The sequence below is a fragment of the Neltuma alba genome, unplaced genomic scaffold (assembly GCF_004799145.2).
Source record: "Neltuma alba isolate B1F8T4 unplaced genomic scaffold, ASM479914v2 tig00011276_pilon, whole genome shotgun sequence".
Classification (NCBI taxonomy): Eukaryota; Viridiplantae; Streptophyta; class Magnoliopsida; order Fabales; family Fabaceae; genus Neltuma; species Neltuma alba.
This window is the reverse complement of record NW_021635986.1, coordinates 122,322-140,949: the sequence shown is the minus strand read 5'-3', so window position 1 is coordinate 140,949 and position 18,628 is coordinate 122,322. Positions and strand designations below refer to the sequence as shown.

General features: G+C 30.2%; 1 protein-coding gene across 2 annotated transcripts; it reads right to left on the bottom strand.

Moving 5' to 3' along the window:
- Window positions 1-1,301: 1,301 nt before the first annotated feature.
- LOC114711056 (serine/threonine-protein kinase D6PK) lies at window positions 1,302-5,934 on the bottom strand. 2 transcript variants are annotated; one of them, XM_028895410.1, is made up of 5 exons: window positions 5,637-5,934; window positions 5,149-5,232; window positions 4,776-5,039; window positions 3,101-4,552; window positions 1,302-2,392 (listed from the first exon to the last, which is right to left on the bottom strand). In XM_028895410.1, the coding sequence occupies exons 4-5, from the start codon at window positions 4,504-4,506 to the stop codon at window positions 1,525-1,527; spliced, it is 2,274 nt and encodes a 757-aa protein (XP_028751243.1). In that variant the 5' UTR covers window positions 4,507-4,552; window positions 4,776-5,039; window positions 5,149-5,232; window positions 5,637-5,934; the 3' UTR covers window positions 1,302-1,524. The 2 variants fall into 2 exon arrangements, with proteins under 2 accessions (XP_028751243.1, XP_028751242.1); XM_028895409.1 differs by lacking the exons at window positions 4,776-5,039; window positions 5,149-5,232.
- Between the last annotated feature and the right edge of the window lie 12,694 nt (window positions 5,935-18,628).

The window sequence follows — 18,628 nt, the reverse complement described above, 5'->3', positions numbered from 1 at the left end:
TAATTTAAAAAGATTTTTTGTTATTTATTTTTCTTGGGTGTGACTTTAATGCAATTTTTCAAGAAACACAACTTTCTTTGTTTAATATTCTGAGCCATCAAACTACCTTATGCGCATTTCCGATTAAACAAGACACTTTAACCATCAAAATTGACCTTCATTTTTTTTTTTGCAAAATTAACATTTAGTAATAATAGGGGTCATATTGCTACACCTTGGGATGTCTGAAGTGGACATGACACCACTTAATAATAATAATAAAAAATTAACAGCAGTTATAGATTAAAAAAATTCCAAAAAACCTAAAATTATTATTTTCTAATTCAGGTACCTAAAAGTTAAAAATAACAAAGAAGAAAATAGTGTCCCATATGATATTTTACAATTATAATTAAATGACTAAAATGCCCTTATATCAAATTTAGGAAAAAAAGGTTATCAAACTTGTCATTGCTAGTACATTTTTTGTCATTGGCTGTTCAACACTTGTCATTGTCAATTCACAAATTATTAATAAATAGCTTATCATTACCAATACATTTCTTAACGTTTATTATTCAACAGTTGTCATTTTCAATTCAAAACTTGTTAACAAACTTTTTAGTATAAGAGTATTTTAATCATTTAATTACATTTACAAAATACTAGATCAGGCGCTACTTTCTTTTGTCATTTTCAACTCTTAAATATGTAATTTAGAATATTACATTTTTCAGCTTCTTTATTTATCATTTTTCCTAGATAAAATCCATATAATTAAATTAGTATCTCAATATTAAATAGTTTTTTTTGGGGGGGGTTATTGGACCTTTGAAATATAACAACCATTACAATTATTAATTTTGACCAGAAGAAAACACATTTGAACATGTTGCCACGTTATGACTGAAAGGATCACTCAATTTATTACATTTAATCTCTGCTTTTCAAAATTTGTAATTTACTAGAGTTAATCCCTCGATCAGTGTAATTAATTTAAACTGCATAAGTTGACTTTGGGACATCTAAAATTTTTTACTACCGATAGATACTGCACTGCAAATTGCATCTACAACCAAACCTCCGAATTATCTTTTCCCCTATTATAAGAAAAATTAACACAATATGATGAAAATTCCTTTGGATTCTTTAATAAAAAAATTTCTTGAGTCATTGTAGTATGTTTATACATACTTCTTTTTCCACTCCTCTTTCTGATAGATGAGAATGGGGAGGAAGAAATGCTATTAACTGAAGCAATGAATAGCATGAAAAGTGAAAGCATTTGCTCTTGAAGGGGAAAAGGGAATGATGAGACTCAATGAGAATAACTAAATTTTGTATTGGGAACATTAAATTATAAAATCATCCATATCAACAATACTCTAAGCTTAGGCCATCATCTTTTTCCCCCCTTCCAATTGAATTGGAATGTTTTTCTCACATACCCACCTGAAGAAGTAACATGCTAATGCACAGCCAGCTCATGTCAAAATTAGCTGATGATATTGCTTACACAATTCAAACCAGATATGAAAATCCATACTAGAAGAACTCAAAGTCTAGATATTTACCCCCAGACTTCATGTCAGTACCTACCATCCTCTTACTATTGTTGCCAACCGGATCTGGTGGTCCGAATCTTACGGCCCCAGGAATCTCACTCTCAACTGGTCTGGGCACTTCCGGGGGCGTGCTGCACCTAATCAAAGCCCAATTTACACCCTCAAAGAAGGGATGCTGCTTGAGCTCAGTTGCACCTCTCTTTACTCCAAGCCGATTCTGCGGTTCCTTCACCAGCAAGCCTCGGATCAGATCCCGGCTAGCATAGCTAGTGGCCGGTGACTCTGGAAATTTGAGCTGCTGGCCAACCACATTGAACAGTGTAGCACGATTCCCTGATCCTTTGAAAGGCGTTTTACCATATAAGAGCTCGTGTAGGAATATTCCAAATGTCCACCAATCCACTGCACTGCCATGACCTTCTCCTTTGATGATTTCAGGAGCAAGGTACTCATGGGTTCCAACAAAGGACATGGACCGAGCTGAAGTGGGCTCGGCCACAAGCTCGGGAAGTGTGTTGGCTGATAACCCTGGCTCAGCTTTAGGCTTCTGCGATTTCTTGTTTTTCTGAGGGAAGAGCCGAGGGATGAAACAGGCAGGTTGGATGCACACTGATGAAGGCTCAGTACAAGCAGGTTGAACACAAAATGCACCACCACCTCGTTTAGGGTCACTATCAGATGTTCTAATCAATGTTGGTGAAACAGCACATCTAAGGGAGAGATCAAAGTCCGAAAGCATAATGTGACCATCATCTCGAACCAGCACGTTTTCTGGTTTAAGGTCTCGATACACTACTCCAAGCATGTGGAGATATTCAAGCGCTAAAAGAACCTCCGCGGCATAAAAACTACAAAATGACAACAATTAAAATATTATCACATGCTAAAATAACATGGATATTTTTAAGACCATGTACACAGCAGTTAATGTTCTACAACCATAGACAGGCATTTGAGTAAAATTTCCCTCACCCTTCAACCGCAGACAAAATCTCCAGATAATATATCATGGAAAGGAGGTTGATATATTTAAGATATAAAATATATAAGTACAGAAGCTGATAAAATATAAGGATTTCATCACCAAATACCAGATAAAAAGGAAAGATGCCCATCTTGCAGACTCAGTACTAATTCTTTTATCTTATGTTCTGTTAAAAAAAAAAAAAAGTACTGATCAAGGGAGACAACCAATTTATGGACTTGAAACCAAGAGAAATGCAGGCGTCAAATCACATAGGTCTCACAAGGATAAAGAAATGTCGGACAGAAAGAAGTCAGGAATGAAATATATGCGCCCCTTCTTCAGAATACTAGAATATTGTTCATCATATACATTTAAGGCATCAGAGATTGAACCACTTTCTCAGAGGCCAAAAGACTGATTTATTTAGAGGTATTAAGGATTAAGGAATATATTAGAAAGATGAAGTATTGTACACACATGTCACACACATACAGATTACTGACAAATCAGCGAAGAGCAGATCATTGCAACAGAATAAAAAGGAGCAAGTACTTATCAGAATGTAAATATGTACAATTTTGAAACATACCGAGCAGCATACTCTGAGAAATGTTTCCCAGGTTGACGTTGCCTTAAGGTGTGCAGGTCACCTCCAGGACAGTATTCCATCACCAGACAGGAAAATCTGTCTGTCTCAAAATGAGTATACAAAGTTGGCAGAAATGGATGGTCAAGCAGCTGCAATATCTCCCTTTCAGTTTGTGCCCTAGTCAGCTTCTTTCTGGCTTCTAGGGATGCCTTGTCCATAACTTTCATCGCAAAATAACACCGTGTTGCACTCAACTCTGAGAGATATACACTTCCGATATCACCACAACCAAGTCTTTTGAGAAGCTTAAAATGACTCATACCCAAAAACCCATCCCGAGCTCGGATGGCAAGGATAGCCTTCCACCGAGGATCATTTCCTTTGTGAGGCTTATTGGCACTACCGGTAACATTGCTCCAGTTGCTATCATCACTGAACCCACTGCTATCACTTGCTTGACTAGCACTAGTTTTTGTACTCTCCAGAGAATCACCCCGAACACTCCCCTTTGTACAATCAAAGTTCCTATCTAAACTAAGCATGCCATCACTAGTGAGCGCATCACTCCGGTATGTACTAGCACAACTATTAGCAATGCTCATTGCTGTGACAACACCAGTACTATCAATACTACTAAGTGGACTGACATTTCCACTTGGAGGCAAAGATGCATCCCAAACACATTCTTTCTCCTCAGAATCTGGAGGAAGGAGAGAGTGATCAGTATTCTGTGATGTACGAGGACCCAAAACAGGAGAGGGCAAGTTCCCCACACCACTTTGTTCTTCAACTAGACTTTCTGCAGGGGAAAGAACAGCTGGGCTTGGTTTTTTAGGCGGAACACGAATTGAGAGATCTTCTAGGGCAGAACCCTTCACGGAAAAGCTCTTCATTAAACCTCCAGCCTCAGATTTGTTTTGACCAATTGGTACATAAACTGTTCTCATGAGATCCGTATCAACAGGTTCAGGGGGGTGACTAGCACCAGCAAATGAACTGGGGCCTCCTTCCTCAAATAAATCAAAGCTCCCCTTTAATGCATCAACGTCAGATATAATTCCTTCTGATTCTGGTAAAGATGCCTTTCCTTTCCGTGATCTTGCAGGTGCAAAGTGAACAGGTTCATGAGAGCCTTGACCATCAAATCCTATATCATCTCTAATCAAAACTAGCCTGGCATTTGATAGCTGAGCCACTTCTCTGATAGAGGCCAGCCGTGTGATTGGTCTATCCTGTGCTTTTGACAATTGATGGACTTCTCTCACTGAAATCCCACGCATACTCGAAATATCCTGTGAATTTGACAACTGACCATCTCTCCTTGCTGTACTTGTGTGTGGATTTGATACCTCAACTAGAACAGGTAATGTTCGCGGAAGTGTCTTTGGCTCTGAAACCCTCTCCATGTCCCAAATTACTTATCATCACACAAAGACTTCAAGGTAAAAAGACCTGCAAAACAGAACCAAAGTTCATTCAATAGGAGTTTCAATTCCTTCGTAGTAAAAAGCTTTTACAGAAAGCTAAAAATCTATCAAAGAATCGTGCTATCTTGATTTGCTTTTGTACATCGGGCTGCAGAGAACACAAACACCATCACAAATTAAATGAACATAAAAATAGCACATACAGAAAAGCCAGTAGTAGCATGAGACCCCAAGCAAGCAATCCTAACCTTAATCAACCGTAACACTAACAGTCTAAACACTAAATAAGTTGTATCTGATTATCCATCGGTACAGTCCACAGGCCCATTTTAGGGAACATCAGCTCACATCCTGTTTAAAGCTTGTGGTCTATATAAATACTAAACAGGGTTTACTGGTTTGCCAAAGTGGTTGTGAATCGTTGCTTCTCCTTCGGCCTCAATAAATCCTCCTGTTCTGCCTTTGATCTATAGTTATCTCCATAATTTAACTTTTCTAGCATAATTTGCAACCTGGAAAAGGGGAAAAAAAGAAGGAAGAAATGGAGGAGTATCTTGAGCTTAAAGGTGCTTGATGGCAGATTTAACCATCAAAGTCTAATTGACACAGTACACAGCACACCTAAAAATGCAAATCCTTGAGGAAAAAGCCTGAACTCGCAACGTTATGACTAAGCTCAGCAGACCAGGATGCTACATCCTTCATCTAATCATAAAATCACAAATCGATAACTTCAGTCCCAATAAACTAAAAAAAGAAATAGCATCTGTTCATTATAGAAAGAAAACCCATAATGGAACATGAAAAAGAAAAAGTGCGAATGAGAGATAAGCAGACAGACAGACAGATAGGGAACAAAAGTGGAATAAAGAATATATCAGAAGGTCGAAAATGCCAAAATGCTAAACGCCTCTTGACCACATTCCTTCTATTTGCATCATAGAACAATCCTACTCTCAAGCCTACGCCAGAATATTCAAAGAACGAGTGAACCCAAAACCGAAAGAGTCTGAAATTGAAAGAAAAATGAGGAGATGAAAAGATCTAGGGCAACCCCAGAAGAAGAAACCCAAAAAATGAAGAAACAAACGAAACATATAAAAACCCACCATTCAAATGAAGCCAAAAATCACTCACGAAGCTTGAAAATAATTGGGCATGTCTTGGTTTCTCCCCCCCTTTCGCCCTCTATGATCTTCAAGAGCTCGAGGGAGCTCAGAGCTTCGATTTTCCCTCGGACAGCCCCCCTCCTCAAGCTCAGAAAACAGAATAGTGGGAAGGGAAGAAGGTGATCCAACACAAGGAAGGAAAAGGGAAAGCAGAGAGAGCTTGACCCTTGCTTTTCTCTCACAAGAAAGCAAGTTCTTTCTGAGACTAGAGAACAAGAGGAAGGGCTTTTGGTGGTGATAGTAATGGGTAGCTTTTGCTTTATTTTCTTTTGTTGTTGCCGCTTTGAATGGGCGCCTAGCTGCCTGGAACCAGTACACTTTAGTCACTGGAGAGAGGCGGAGAGAGAGAGTGGGCCCAGTAATGGGACCAGAGGTGTTGGTTCTTTAAGCTACATTGGTTTTCAGAGGTGGGGACTGTGAAGGCGAGGTAACTCTGCTCTCTCTCTCTAATTATCTCTGTCATCGCTATGAAAATCCTCTCTCCAAGATCGGGTTTTGGATTCCGCACCGCAACACAGCTCCTCAGGTTCATCGTCTCTTTTCACCATCTTCCCCGCGCGTGATTTGACCCTCCGCTTTCCTATTTCTCTATTTCTACAATAATTTACTATTACAATTACTATTTTGTGTGCATATATTATTATATATTTCTAAAAATGAGAAAATATCAAAATTCCACCATTGCTGAAGGCAAAGTTCAATTCTAATGTAATTTTTTTCATTTATATTCTTGTCATTCTTTTCATGTGGTACTACTTCTAGTCATTATCATTATCTCCTCTTACAGAGAAGGTTATGAGTTCTATCTACCATGTTATCATGTAAAGGTAAGTGTATGAGTGTAAAAGGCATGTGGGTCTCTTCCTCACATAAAAAAAAAATTAAGTTTGATTCTAAATATAATATAATATTTCAATTTATTTTGACTCATATTTATCATTTTTTAAATTATTTTTATTAATTGCATGTGTTAAAAAAGTTTGCATAAGGGATTTTTTTGGCCCAAAGTCAACGATAATTTTAATGCAAAAGATTTAAAAAGTAATTTTAATAAATCCAATACATATTTTAAAAATAAATAATTCAATTAGTTTTATGGATAGGAGATGTGATATATAGTTAGTATTATTAAACTAAATTTGAATATTTTTATCAGGATAATTTTCTCAATATGAGCATTTTCATTTACTAAATTCAAAGCTTTATGAAGAGAATTAAATCTATTCTAATCATCTTAATTTTATTTTATTGTGGCAATTTTTTTCACCCGTTTAGAAAGAAAATAAAGGTCACGTAGTAAAACCAAACGCAAGAGGCGAGGAAGAGGGCGCGTGGGTCTACGCGGTGTTGGGGTTTGATTTGACGCGCCCCCATCATTCAGCGGAACAAAAGTAAAATGAGCACCACTCCATCCTGATTCCCTGCCTTTCCAATTCTGACACACATGAGACGTCTATGACCCAAATACTTCGAAATACACATATAAATACCCCTCTATTTTAATTAAAATTGTGAATTTGGATTTAATTTAAAGTACTTTGATAAACCTTTTTTTTGTTAGTAATATATAATTAATTTTAAGGAATAATTAAAAATGGAAGGAAATTTTTGTAATTTTAGCAAAATTCATCGAATTTATAAAATAAAAATGAGATGGAATTTTTTGGCTAAGATTTCATTTAACAGTTATTCATTATTGTCAAAAAATTCATAATTTTTTTAAGAACTAAATGAAATCAAATTTAAAAATTTTAATTTTTAATATAGACATTTTTATATTTTAATGTTCTTAGAATTGTATCGTTCATGATAGTAATTTAGTTTCTTTATGGAAAGCGAAGTTATATCAAATGCATTGTAACCTAGCAGCATAAAATTTTTTATAAAAGTGAAGATTATAGATTCAATTTCTCAATAATTTTAGATTCTGTTTGGTAAAAAATATTAAAAATAATATTCAAAGATTGAAATTAAAATTAAAAAAATTATTAAATAGTATTTAGTATAAGTAATTTATTGTATAAGGTAGGAACCACCTATCCTTATGATATTTCTCAATCTCAAATATATAAATTTATCAAATTTTAAATAATAAGTAATTGTTCACACTAAATATTTTTTTAATATTTTTTATTTTAATTCCAATCTTTACCCTTTGTTTACCAACCTTCGACTAGATTATCGGTTAGATCTAAGCATTGATGACGTGTCACAAAGGGTGATATGGTCATTTTATCGGGGAGGCATGCGCGTGCATGGCTTGCGTGAGAAAGGAGAGCTGTAGCGAATACAATACAGAGGACAAAGAAAAGGGAGAGAATAAGAAGAAGCCAGCGAATGGTCAAGCTTCCTCAGTGATCCTATGCTACGCGGGCCCACGGTGCTCTCGCTTCACGACAACCCTTTTTGTCTTTCCCTTCTTGCTTTTGCTTTTGTGCCGTGAATTAGGAGTGTGTTGGGATGAATTTTATGACATTGTCATTTACTTAATTAATCACTCATATTACGTAATTATAATCATATAATTAGGTCATGGTCGAGTCACTAATTTTGACTCAAGTATAAAAGCAAGAATAATGTTAGAATTCAGGAAATTAAATGAATTAAAAAAATAAAAAATTTAGAAATTAAATAGAAGTTAGACAAAAAAGTAATACAAGATGGTACACGCAAAATAAAGATCACAATGAATCACTAGCTTATTATTACAGTAAATAAAAATTATATATACATGCATATACGCACAAAATATGTAGCCTTTTAGAAAAAAAGAATTGTTAGCTTGAAAATTTTAATCAAATGTGGAGAACTTCACGCCCGGTTTCTTGACTTACTTAACAAGTTTTCTCCAACTGAATATCAAATTCAATTATATCCATAAGTGAAATAATCATAATATGTCATAAGAATTTGGAGCATAATCTCTAACAAATAAATTTTTTTTTTTTGCTTTTTCACTCACTTTTCTTTGATGATGATGGAAGGAGTTATAGCATCTTAAATATAAAGTCTGAATTTCAAACTTTTGTGAATAAAAATAAACACATGTATTGTAGTTAAAAAATAGTTGAATTGTTGGTATCACATAATGATTTTGCTGACTCCTGAGCCATCATAGCTGGTTTAAAGGAACAGAGAAAAGGAGTATAGCCTTCTTTAAGGGGGTGTTTGGATAGAAACCAAACCATAGTTTCAGAAGTGCTTTTACGGATTACGAAGCAATATGGAGGAGATACCTCGTTTTGCGGAAAAGTGATTCTGAAACCTAGGTTTTGGTTTTGCCAAACACCCCCTAAATAGCTTTTAAGTGAGGGGTTTGAATTAAGGAAAAATCATCACAATAATTTTCTTTTTCTTACCTAGCTAGGGTACAATGGTTGTGAATTCCATGTTCTAGGAATGCATGTCCCTTCCAATAATTTTGGCTAAGGTGTAACACTCTTACTATTTAAACAAAAACTTAAGGATTAATAATATAATTAACTCAATAGATTTGTGAAAAGGGATTTAAGATATTGGTTTCACAATCAAATTTTTACGAATAAATCAAAAGAACATGCCCTACAGAGATATGGATCAAAGACATAAGGATCCAAATCTTAAAGACTTAGCCTAAATAGTAGAAGAAGTGAAACAGAAAAAATATGAAAGGTAGAAAATATTGAGTTGCCTTTCTTTACTAGAGCACAAACTCAAAATAATAATCTTGAAAAATATTTAATGAAGCGATGAGATATAAGTCTTATTAAAAGAAGGAACTAATTCTAGACAGAACCATACTAGTAGTAATATACACACCACCTCTGATCCTCAATATAGGAGTTCAATAACTAATTTGATATATTAAGAAAATTAAATAAGTGTGTCTTGATCTAACTAAATTATCCTCTTTAATTTTATACATTTGATCATTAGAATTATCCATTTGTGAGAATCTTTACAATCAATAAAAATATTTTTAAAAAAACAAAATAAATTGAGATTTATATTTAAAATCAAATTCAATTCTTCTACTAGTTTTATATCAAAGACCGAAGGCAATAAGCCATAAAAGAGTGTGTGGAAAAAATAATACATTATGCCAGAATTCTCCATTCAAATCATATCGTTGCAATGGTCAAAGTATATTATGGCCATTACGAGCTTACTTTCTAAGTTTATTCAAATTGTGAGTCTAACAATTTTGTTCATGATTGGAAAGAAAGCAAAACGATCTTGTTCACAACATCTCATAAAATAACATATTTGTTATGTTAATAACCCCACAAAAAATAATTGTGAAAATTAGTCGCTACCTCATTGGATCACGTTTGTTGTGTCCAGGCATAAGGGAGATGTGTCGCCTTCTTGAAAGATTGCCAAACATATCATTCAAAAGTGAAATGAAAGTGACATCCCAAGCAAGCTGTTTTATAAGGAATCATTTCAGGGTTAATTCCTGAAAAATTAGCTAGAATCAACCTTTTGTCTGATTATTTTTTTTTGGGAAGTAAATGTTACCTAGGGGAAAAAAACAGTGCCTTTCACGGAAAGGCTTACCCTTCGTAGACATTAATATTTCTTTTTAATATAAAATGCAAGACTAAATAACCATGCAATTAAAAAAAACAAAATCAAGTGCCCTCATATTATTTACAACCAAGTGTCCTCTTGCTTTCCATATATCTTTCATATTGTGTACTTGAGTGCTCAAAGTCAAAGGAATAAGCACATAGCCTAGCTAGATAGAGGCATTTTTTCAAAAAAAAAAAAATCTCAATTTTATTCCACGGTACAAAATTTTATTTTTCCTCTTAGTCTACTGAATTTTATAGCGATTTTAACATCTCAAAGGAATCCCTTCTTGTTTTTCTTTTTTCTTTTTTTAAAAATATTTTTAAGTTACCTTCCATTGATACCTTCCCTGTATTTGATGCTAGGAAAATAAAAGGGAGGCGAGGAGAAGAAATTTTTTAATATTTTAATTTAAAAAATTAAAGAAATTGGGTTATAAAAGTTTAATAAATAGATGATGTAAGATAAAGAGTATTAAAAATTAATTCAAAAAGTTTTAACCCCACTTTTTTAATTTTTTAAATGGAACTTATTAAATTTTTTTTCTTTTCCCTCCATTTTCCTCATATCAAACTAACATAGGGTAAAAAAAAACATTTGGATGATACTACATTTTTTTTTAATATCAAAATAAAAGACAATAAATTATTAACCTTTATTCATATCCCATTCTGTCTTAACATGTCACCTGAACTAACTCTTGAGTGACTAATCCATACCCTTAGGCCAAAACTTCTCAACAAACCATGTAATAAAATTAAATCCTTTTCCTCATTTTTCATCTCTCTTTTTTCCATGTACTGAACATGTCCCATGCATCATTTCAAACTATGTGGTTTTTTAACAAATTATTATACTGTTTTTTTTTTTAGTGTTCTATGAAGGAATAAGTTTCTTGATCACCAGCTTTCGAAATTTTCTTTAGTTGGTTTGGGGAAGTAGAGAATGTTATTTTAAATATAAATATTATATATTTTTACAATCCAAACCAAAGTTTGGACTTTTTTGTTGGTAAAAGAAAAGTTTATATAAATTAGGTCCTTAAACACATCAAGATGATGATATATCTCTAAACTTAAAAGAATGTTTACAAAGATATTTGCACTTCGTCCATCAATAATGACCTCATATCAGCATCGAAATTCAAACTCATAAATTTGTAAATTATGAGACAACTGCTTGCTTACTGACTGAATCAACTTAGACTTTGAATCATCTATATAGAGTAGGTGGAAAAGTAACACACATGTGATATATAATTTTTATTCCTGAAGCCTGAGATCAACATTAAAATATTTATATGAAGAAAAGATTATTTAAAAAAAGAGTTAACACGTATATTAATATTAATATTATATGATATAATGTGCCACACGACTAAGTTTAATTAAGTAAAAGCTAATAAATTAAACATACATCTTTGTGATTAATGGAAAACATAATCAATACAAAAACAAAAACGGGTCTATCTTCATCTCCAAAAACCACCCCCACTTCACTTGAAAAAATAATACCAATTGGCTAGCTAATCTTTCTTTTGTACTTTTTAATAGTTTATGCGCTCTGATTTAATTAAGCAAATGATCCTGGTCAAAAAAAAATTAAGCAAATGATCAACTATTAATTGGACATGTGTTTCTCAAGCATACTTTATAAAATTTGAGGTTTAAGTGCCTATTACTTTTTATTACAACAATAGATTTAGTTCAACCAAATCAAATCTCGATGGATGGTTCAGATTATAATCTTTTAGTATGTATTGTTTTTTTTTTTAAACTTATTGTGAGAAGATTATTTATCGAATAATATTTATAGTAAAATAAAAAATATTAAATTATTTATTAAAATTATATTGGAAATGAGGACTATTCGAATTAAATATGGATTACGCAGATTCACAGCTTATAGTAGAACTTTTTTGGGATAATTTCAGATAAGTTGCTTGCAAAAAATTAATTGCTTCGCCCTGTATTGGCTTATTACTGATACTCTGATAGGTTTGGTGGAGAAATTATACAAAAAGATACACTAAAACTCTTAATTTATCGCATAAATATAGCATAATGAGTTGCAAAAATTATCAATTAAATCATAAAACAAAAGGGTGGAAAAAATTTACAATTCCTCCTACAATATTTACTAATTGAGAATCTTAAAACCGCCTTATATGGGTTTTTGCACAAGTGTTTTCAGAAAATTATTAGGAATAAGTCGAATTCAAGAAACTTATTAATAATTAGTTTTTGGGAAAATTAATTGGTGGTAGATGATTCTCAACTAATACGCTTCGTATATTAAAATTGAAAATCTAACCTAAGATCACTACTGCTTTTGTTCTACTTATAAAGAGAGAGTGTGTGTTTTTCATATTATTTAAAGTTATATTATTAAGTTTTTCACATAAATATACAATTAGATTCTTCATTTATTAAATAACAGTAAAGTTAAAAAATTATTAATAAATTTTAAGATAGAATTAATAAAATTTTTAAAAAATTTATTTTTAATAAAATATGTTGAAAATAATTTATAAATAAAATTAAAGAAGAGTCAGGCCTGAGTCAAGAAATAAACCAGGTTTAAAATAGAGTGTTTAAATTAATTTTTTAAGAAATAATTTTACAATATACAAAATATATATATAAGATAAATTTGGTTTTGTTGACATGAAAACACTTTTTTTGTTTAATTTAAATGATTGTTAGATTGCCAAGCTACGATTGTATCTTTAATTCATCACTGAAAATAAAGGAATCGAATCCCATGAAGGAAGGCACTAAGGCAAAGTGGTGGGAATGATGATTAGGTCAATATTTTATCACTGAAACCAGGAAGTCACAGCCACACTTCCCAACAAACAAAAAGAAATGAAATGGATTTAATTTTTGTTTCATTTTATTTTATTTTTTTGTTGCTTTTTTGAAAAGGTGGCAAATTAAGGGGTTGAATTGTTGAAAGGTAAGGTTTTGTGTCTTGGAATTAGGAAAAAGCCAAGACCCTCTTACATCAATGTCTTCTTTCTTTATTTCATTCATTTATTCAAAGCTTCATTTGTGGGCCTCTCTTTATTCTTTCATGATTCCTTCCTTACATCAAGGGTGGTCCACCTCTTTTCTTTTCTTTCCTTTTTTCTTTGTATATATATATATATATATATATATATACACACATACATATTTTTTAATTTTTATCGTGAAATTATATAAATAAAAATATGTTAAATTATCTTTCTTTTTTTTTTTGAACAAAATGTATTTTTTTACGAAAATTAGTACTTGCATTAAGTTGATGGTTAAAAATTATTTTTATTTCATAATTCATTTTCGAATATAAAATTAGAAAAATACAGTTGAAATTATTTAAATAAAATAATATTGCAATACATAAATCTTTAATATATTAGCATCCGATCTAGGCAGATTTAAGTTAAATGATGGTACTCTAATCAGAACGATAAACTCTTTATATATATATATATATATATATATATATAGATCACATGCTTTATTTGATTGGAAACAAACAAGAAGTTTTTTTTTAAAATAAAAATGAGAAGAAATTTTAACAAAGTTAAAACATTAATATTAATCTAGCACTAAACGTGGAAGCTGGGTTAGGTTCACACGTCTTTTTCCTTTTTGCGTTTAATTTTGGAATTATGTTGGTCAAAGAGACAAAAGAAAGCATCACAATTAGTGACTTTCATTTCGCATTCTTTAAGAGAGGTTTTGATTGTCTGATGTGATTCGTACTTTTATTTTTTTTTTATTGATAAAAAAAGTAACCCCACTTAATTACGCATTACTATACTTCAAAATATAAGTCCAGAGGGATTGAAAAACGTAATTAACGTATTTAAATATTGATTATATTGTTAAACTTGCACCTAATTTATGTATTGGATAAATTAAAATTATGAAACAAACAAGGATATAATAGAAAAAATCCTAATAAATACTTCTTTAAACTTCTAAAAAGATATACGAAATGAAATAAAAAGTGTTTCTTAATTAGAAGGATTTATGTTTTGAAATAGATAGAGTAAGTTTTAATTTCTTTTGGCACCACAAATTCTTTAAATGAATCAAAACGAGTTCTTGAATTTACTATAAGAATTTTATAACGAATTTTTTTTTAAAAAAATTAGCTTCAATGTTTGAAATTATTTTATCAAGGATTTTCCGTGCATTTGTACTGCTAGAATTCTGTAGTCATTAATATAAGATAAATATTTACAAACTTAAGAATGCCACATCACCCGGCTCTATACAATGAAAGCGTAACTCAAATCATTTTAATTCCAATTGATTAATGACTTATCTCAACAATTCAAATTTTATTTTCTTTAAAAAACTCTTAACTTAAAAAAAAAACATAGCTAATAGGATTAAAAGGTAAAAAAATAAAACATGGATTGTTTCAAACAAATCATTAGGCAATTAGGATTAAAATGATCTAAGTCGTGTTTTCAATGAACAGAGTTTAAATTATGCGTAAGTATTTCTCTTATTATAAATGTCTAAGTTTAGTAATAATTAAATTCTTCTTTTTTGTTATTTTTTAAAATTATCTTCATTTTTTATTTTTTGGCTAATTTTTTTTTCATATTCTAATATTGTGCCCCATGTGAAATTCTTTTTTAAAGTTTTTTTTGTGAATGTTTTTTGAAGTGTTTTGCAATCACTTCATAATTGCATGCTAACAAGAATTAATGCTAAGATAGCGTACATTTTGTCACCCGTACTACAATGTGGGTCAATACATTTAATATAGGGAAAAAGTGAGTTAAATTTGTTTGAAAAAAAAAAGTGAATTAAATTTTGATACCCACGCATCAAAATGATGTGTCTGTGTTGTGTTTTTTAAGTACGTTAATTGCATTATGATTAAACTCATCTTTTGTAATAAAATTGCTAATATCACATCACGTTAAATTAATAACTGTTTTGGTGCTTCTAGAAGTCACGTTATTTTTAAATTTTAATCTTTCTTAGGGAGAAAAAGAAGCACTTTTCTTTTCTTTTCTTTTTTAATTTTTGTCGCTTATTGGAGTTTCATTGGCCAACTTTAATTGACTTGTTTTTTTCTCTGTTTTTTTTTTGTTGGGTTCACATTGAACAAAATTCTTTTAATATTCAAACTGTAGATGTGAAGCACGCAGAGTGTTTATTGGAGTTTGTAAAGGAATCTAAATAGGCATTGGAATTAAAATGAGAATAAAAAATGTGTGTAAATTTTAAAAGCACATTTAATGTGTAGAAGTCTGCTAAAATAAATAATTTGTAAGAGAAAATAGGTGATTAATTGGGGTAAAAATAAAAATATGAATTAATTGTTCAGATATATTTTAAAATGTGTCATATAGAAAGAATGCAAGACATTTAAAAAATCAGACCTTATAAATAAGACTTGAGAGAATGCCAACATTTATAAAGCAAGTATGGGCAAAAACCAGTAAATCAATGTTGAATAGATTTGGATCACCCATAGGCCGAACTAGTTAAAAACCAACTAATTAGATCATGGGCCTGAGGTAAAAAAAGCTTAGTTCACATAGCTTGCAACAAATAACTTCTTTATCAGTATAGGTTTAGCGGAAAGGGTTAGGTTTTTAGAATGTAGTAAATTAAAGTTTGAATTTTCACTAAGAGAGGTACTCATATTTAATACCCAATAATACTTTAAACAGAATTGTTCCCAATCAAAAGATACTTATCCCTGGTCCCAAAAAAAAAATCTTCCTTTTGAGGAGAAAAAGAGAAGAAAAATGATTATGTGAAGATGACATGCAAAGCCAATATACATTGACCTATAAAATACATATACACACATTTGAAAGATTCTTCTCAAGGTTAAAAAAGATTACTAAATAAGTAATTACAAAGGAATAATGCATTCAAAAATTCTAAATTATAAAATTAAGAATAAAATGGCCAAAATTTGGAAATTTATATTACTTACATATATCCTCTTTTAAATTCCTCAATTTAAATTTAACATTATCAAAGTTTTAATTTTTAAGATTAAACTTTTTAGGACTAATTTTTCTGTTAAGTTACAACCTAATTGAAATTGTCATGCCAATTTAATGAATATTATTGGACATGCTATGTGAATTAAAATGGTTAAGATATAATCTAAGAAATTTTTTTAGTAGTTTAGATTTAATATTTTATAAAATTATCTTTTTAAAATTTTGTATTGCAATTTAAAATTATCATTACTTTTATATGTTTTTGGCTTGAGTGTCCCAGCAATGCACATGTCTTAAATTCTTATTATAATTATAAAATCATGCAAAACACTTAAATTTAACTCACTTAACTTGGGAAAATGACAAATCCAAACCTTGAATGATGTAAACTTTCAAAACTCAATGTCTTTTTTTATAGAGATTAAATCATAATATTAAACAATACGTTGTATACTTATATATATATATATATATATATATAAATATATATAACACTCAAGTTCAAAGAAGAACAATCAAATTTTAGCGCAATAAGTTCTTACAAAAATAAATTTTTATAGTATTAGAACACTGATACCACTTGATATGAGGATGGTAACAAGAAAAGGAAAAATAATAATAATGAAAAACAAAAAGACTAAGTTGTGTGGACAAGAAGATTGGGCAAATGTTGAGACAAGACATTCACCTGAGGATGAGGGAGCCAATGATGCACATGAACCCCAAATTCTGATTGATCTTATCCCTTTCATTTTCTTTTCTTGACAAATGTTAAAGTATCATCTTCTTTAACTTCAGTATGGCTCAATACGTCCCTCTACCCGTTATTCAATAGCACTATCTTCTTATTTTTAAATGAAGACTCATTTGACTAGATAATTAATTCTTTTTTGGGAGAATTAGAGAAAAAGACCAATGAAAAGTGATATTCATAAAAAAAGATCATAAAAATTAAAATTATTTAAAAGGACCAAATATTCAAATATAAATTTAAAGATACTATATTGTTTCTATTCAAACCTCGTACATTTTCTCTTATATTTCTCTCGCATTTTATTTTTAAAACTACTGCAAATTAATAAATTTAACTAAATTAAATATAGTTTCTTTCAAAATTTACAACCCACATAAAATAAATAAAAAATATACAAACATTTTTCAGTCATGTAAAAATTAAAATTTTATTTTCTTTATAAAAAATTAAATTTTTTTAAGATCATCGCAGACTTTAATTAAAGATAAAAATTATATTATTTTATTAAAATTTAGATTATTATTAATTCATTATATAAGAAATATTTAAAATATTCAAAGAAAATGATTTCTTTAAATTTCTTAACGTTACATGAATTTTTTTTATATAATTAGGTGGTTTTAGTTAAATGATTTTGAGGAGGGGTCTTACAAAAGTATAATAAATTAACTGAATTCTTTAAATTTCTTATCATTACATGATTTTTTTAATTTTAAAATCTGATATAAATAAAAAAATTATACAAATTTTTTTTGAATTTTTTAAAATCATGCACATAATAAATTAAATATTAATCTAAATTTTGATAAAAGTATATAATTTTATTTTCAATTAAAGTTTATGAAGGTTTTAAAAATAAAACTTTAATTTTTAGATGAATCAACATTGTTTGCATATTTTTTAAATTGATTTTTACGTAGGTTGTAAACTTTAAGAAAAATCAGGTTTAATTTAGTGAAATTTGGTAATTTACATTAGTTTTAAAAATAAAATGTAGGAGGGAATATATGAGAAAATATAGGAGGTTTAGATAGGGAAAATATGATATTTTTAAATTTATATTTGAATATTTAGTCTTTTTGAATAATTTTAATTTTTATAATCCTCTCCCATAAATATTATGGCCTATTGGTCGTTTTCTCTAATTCTCCCTTCTTTTCTTGTTTCCTGAGTCATCCTTAATATCCCCTCATTTGGTCATTTTTCAGACTTTTTGACAGTGTTACCTAGTCACTGGACATGCTTTTAAAAATTTAATTATATAATCAAATTATACATAATCAAATTATTATTTTATTTTACTGTAAAATATTATTTATATCAATTACAAATATTTTTTAAACAGAATAATTTTCTCTAAATTTGTATTTACAGAGTACTTATATTCTAATTTAAAGAGTTTATTAAAACCTTCTTTAAAGTTTTAGTTATATATATACAAATTTTAAACACGATAAAAATTATTTATTCTTTTTTCAGTCTAAAAAAATCATAAAATATGAGAGATTACTTAGAAGAGATAAAATAATTAATTTTTCTTTCTAATTAAAGAGAGCAGTCTGGTTATTTAGTAACATTCAGAAATCTATAATGATGAGGCCACATGGCTTAATTAGAAATTTATTAAAAATATAGGCCTTAGTTTAGATT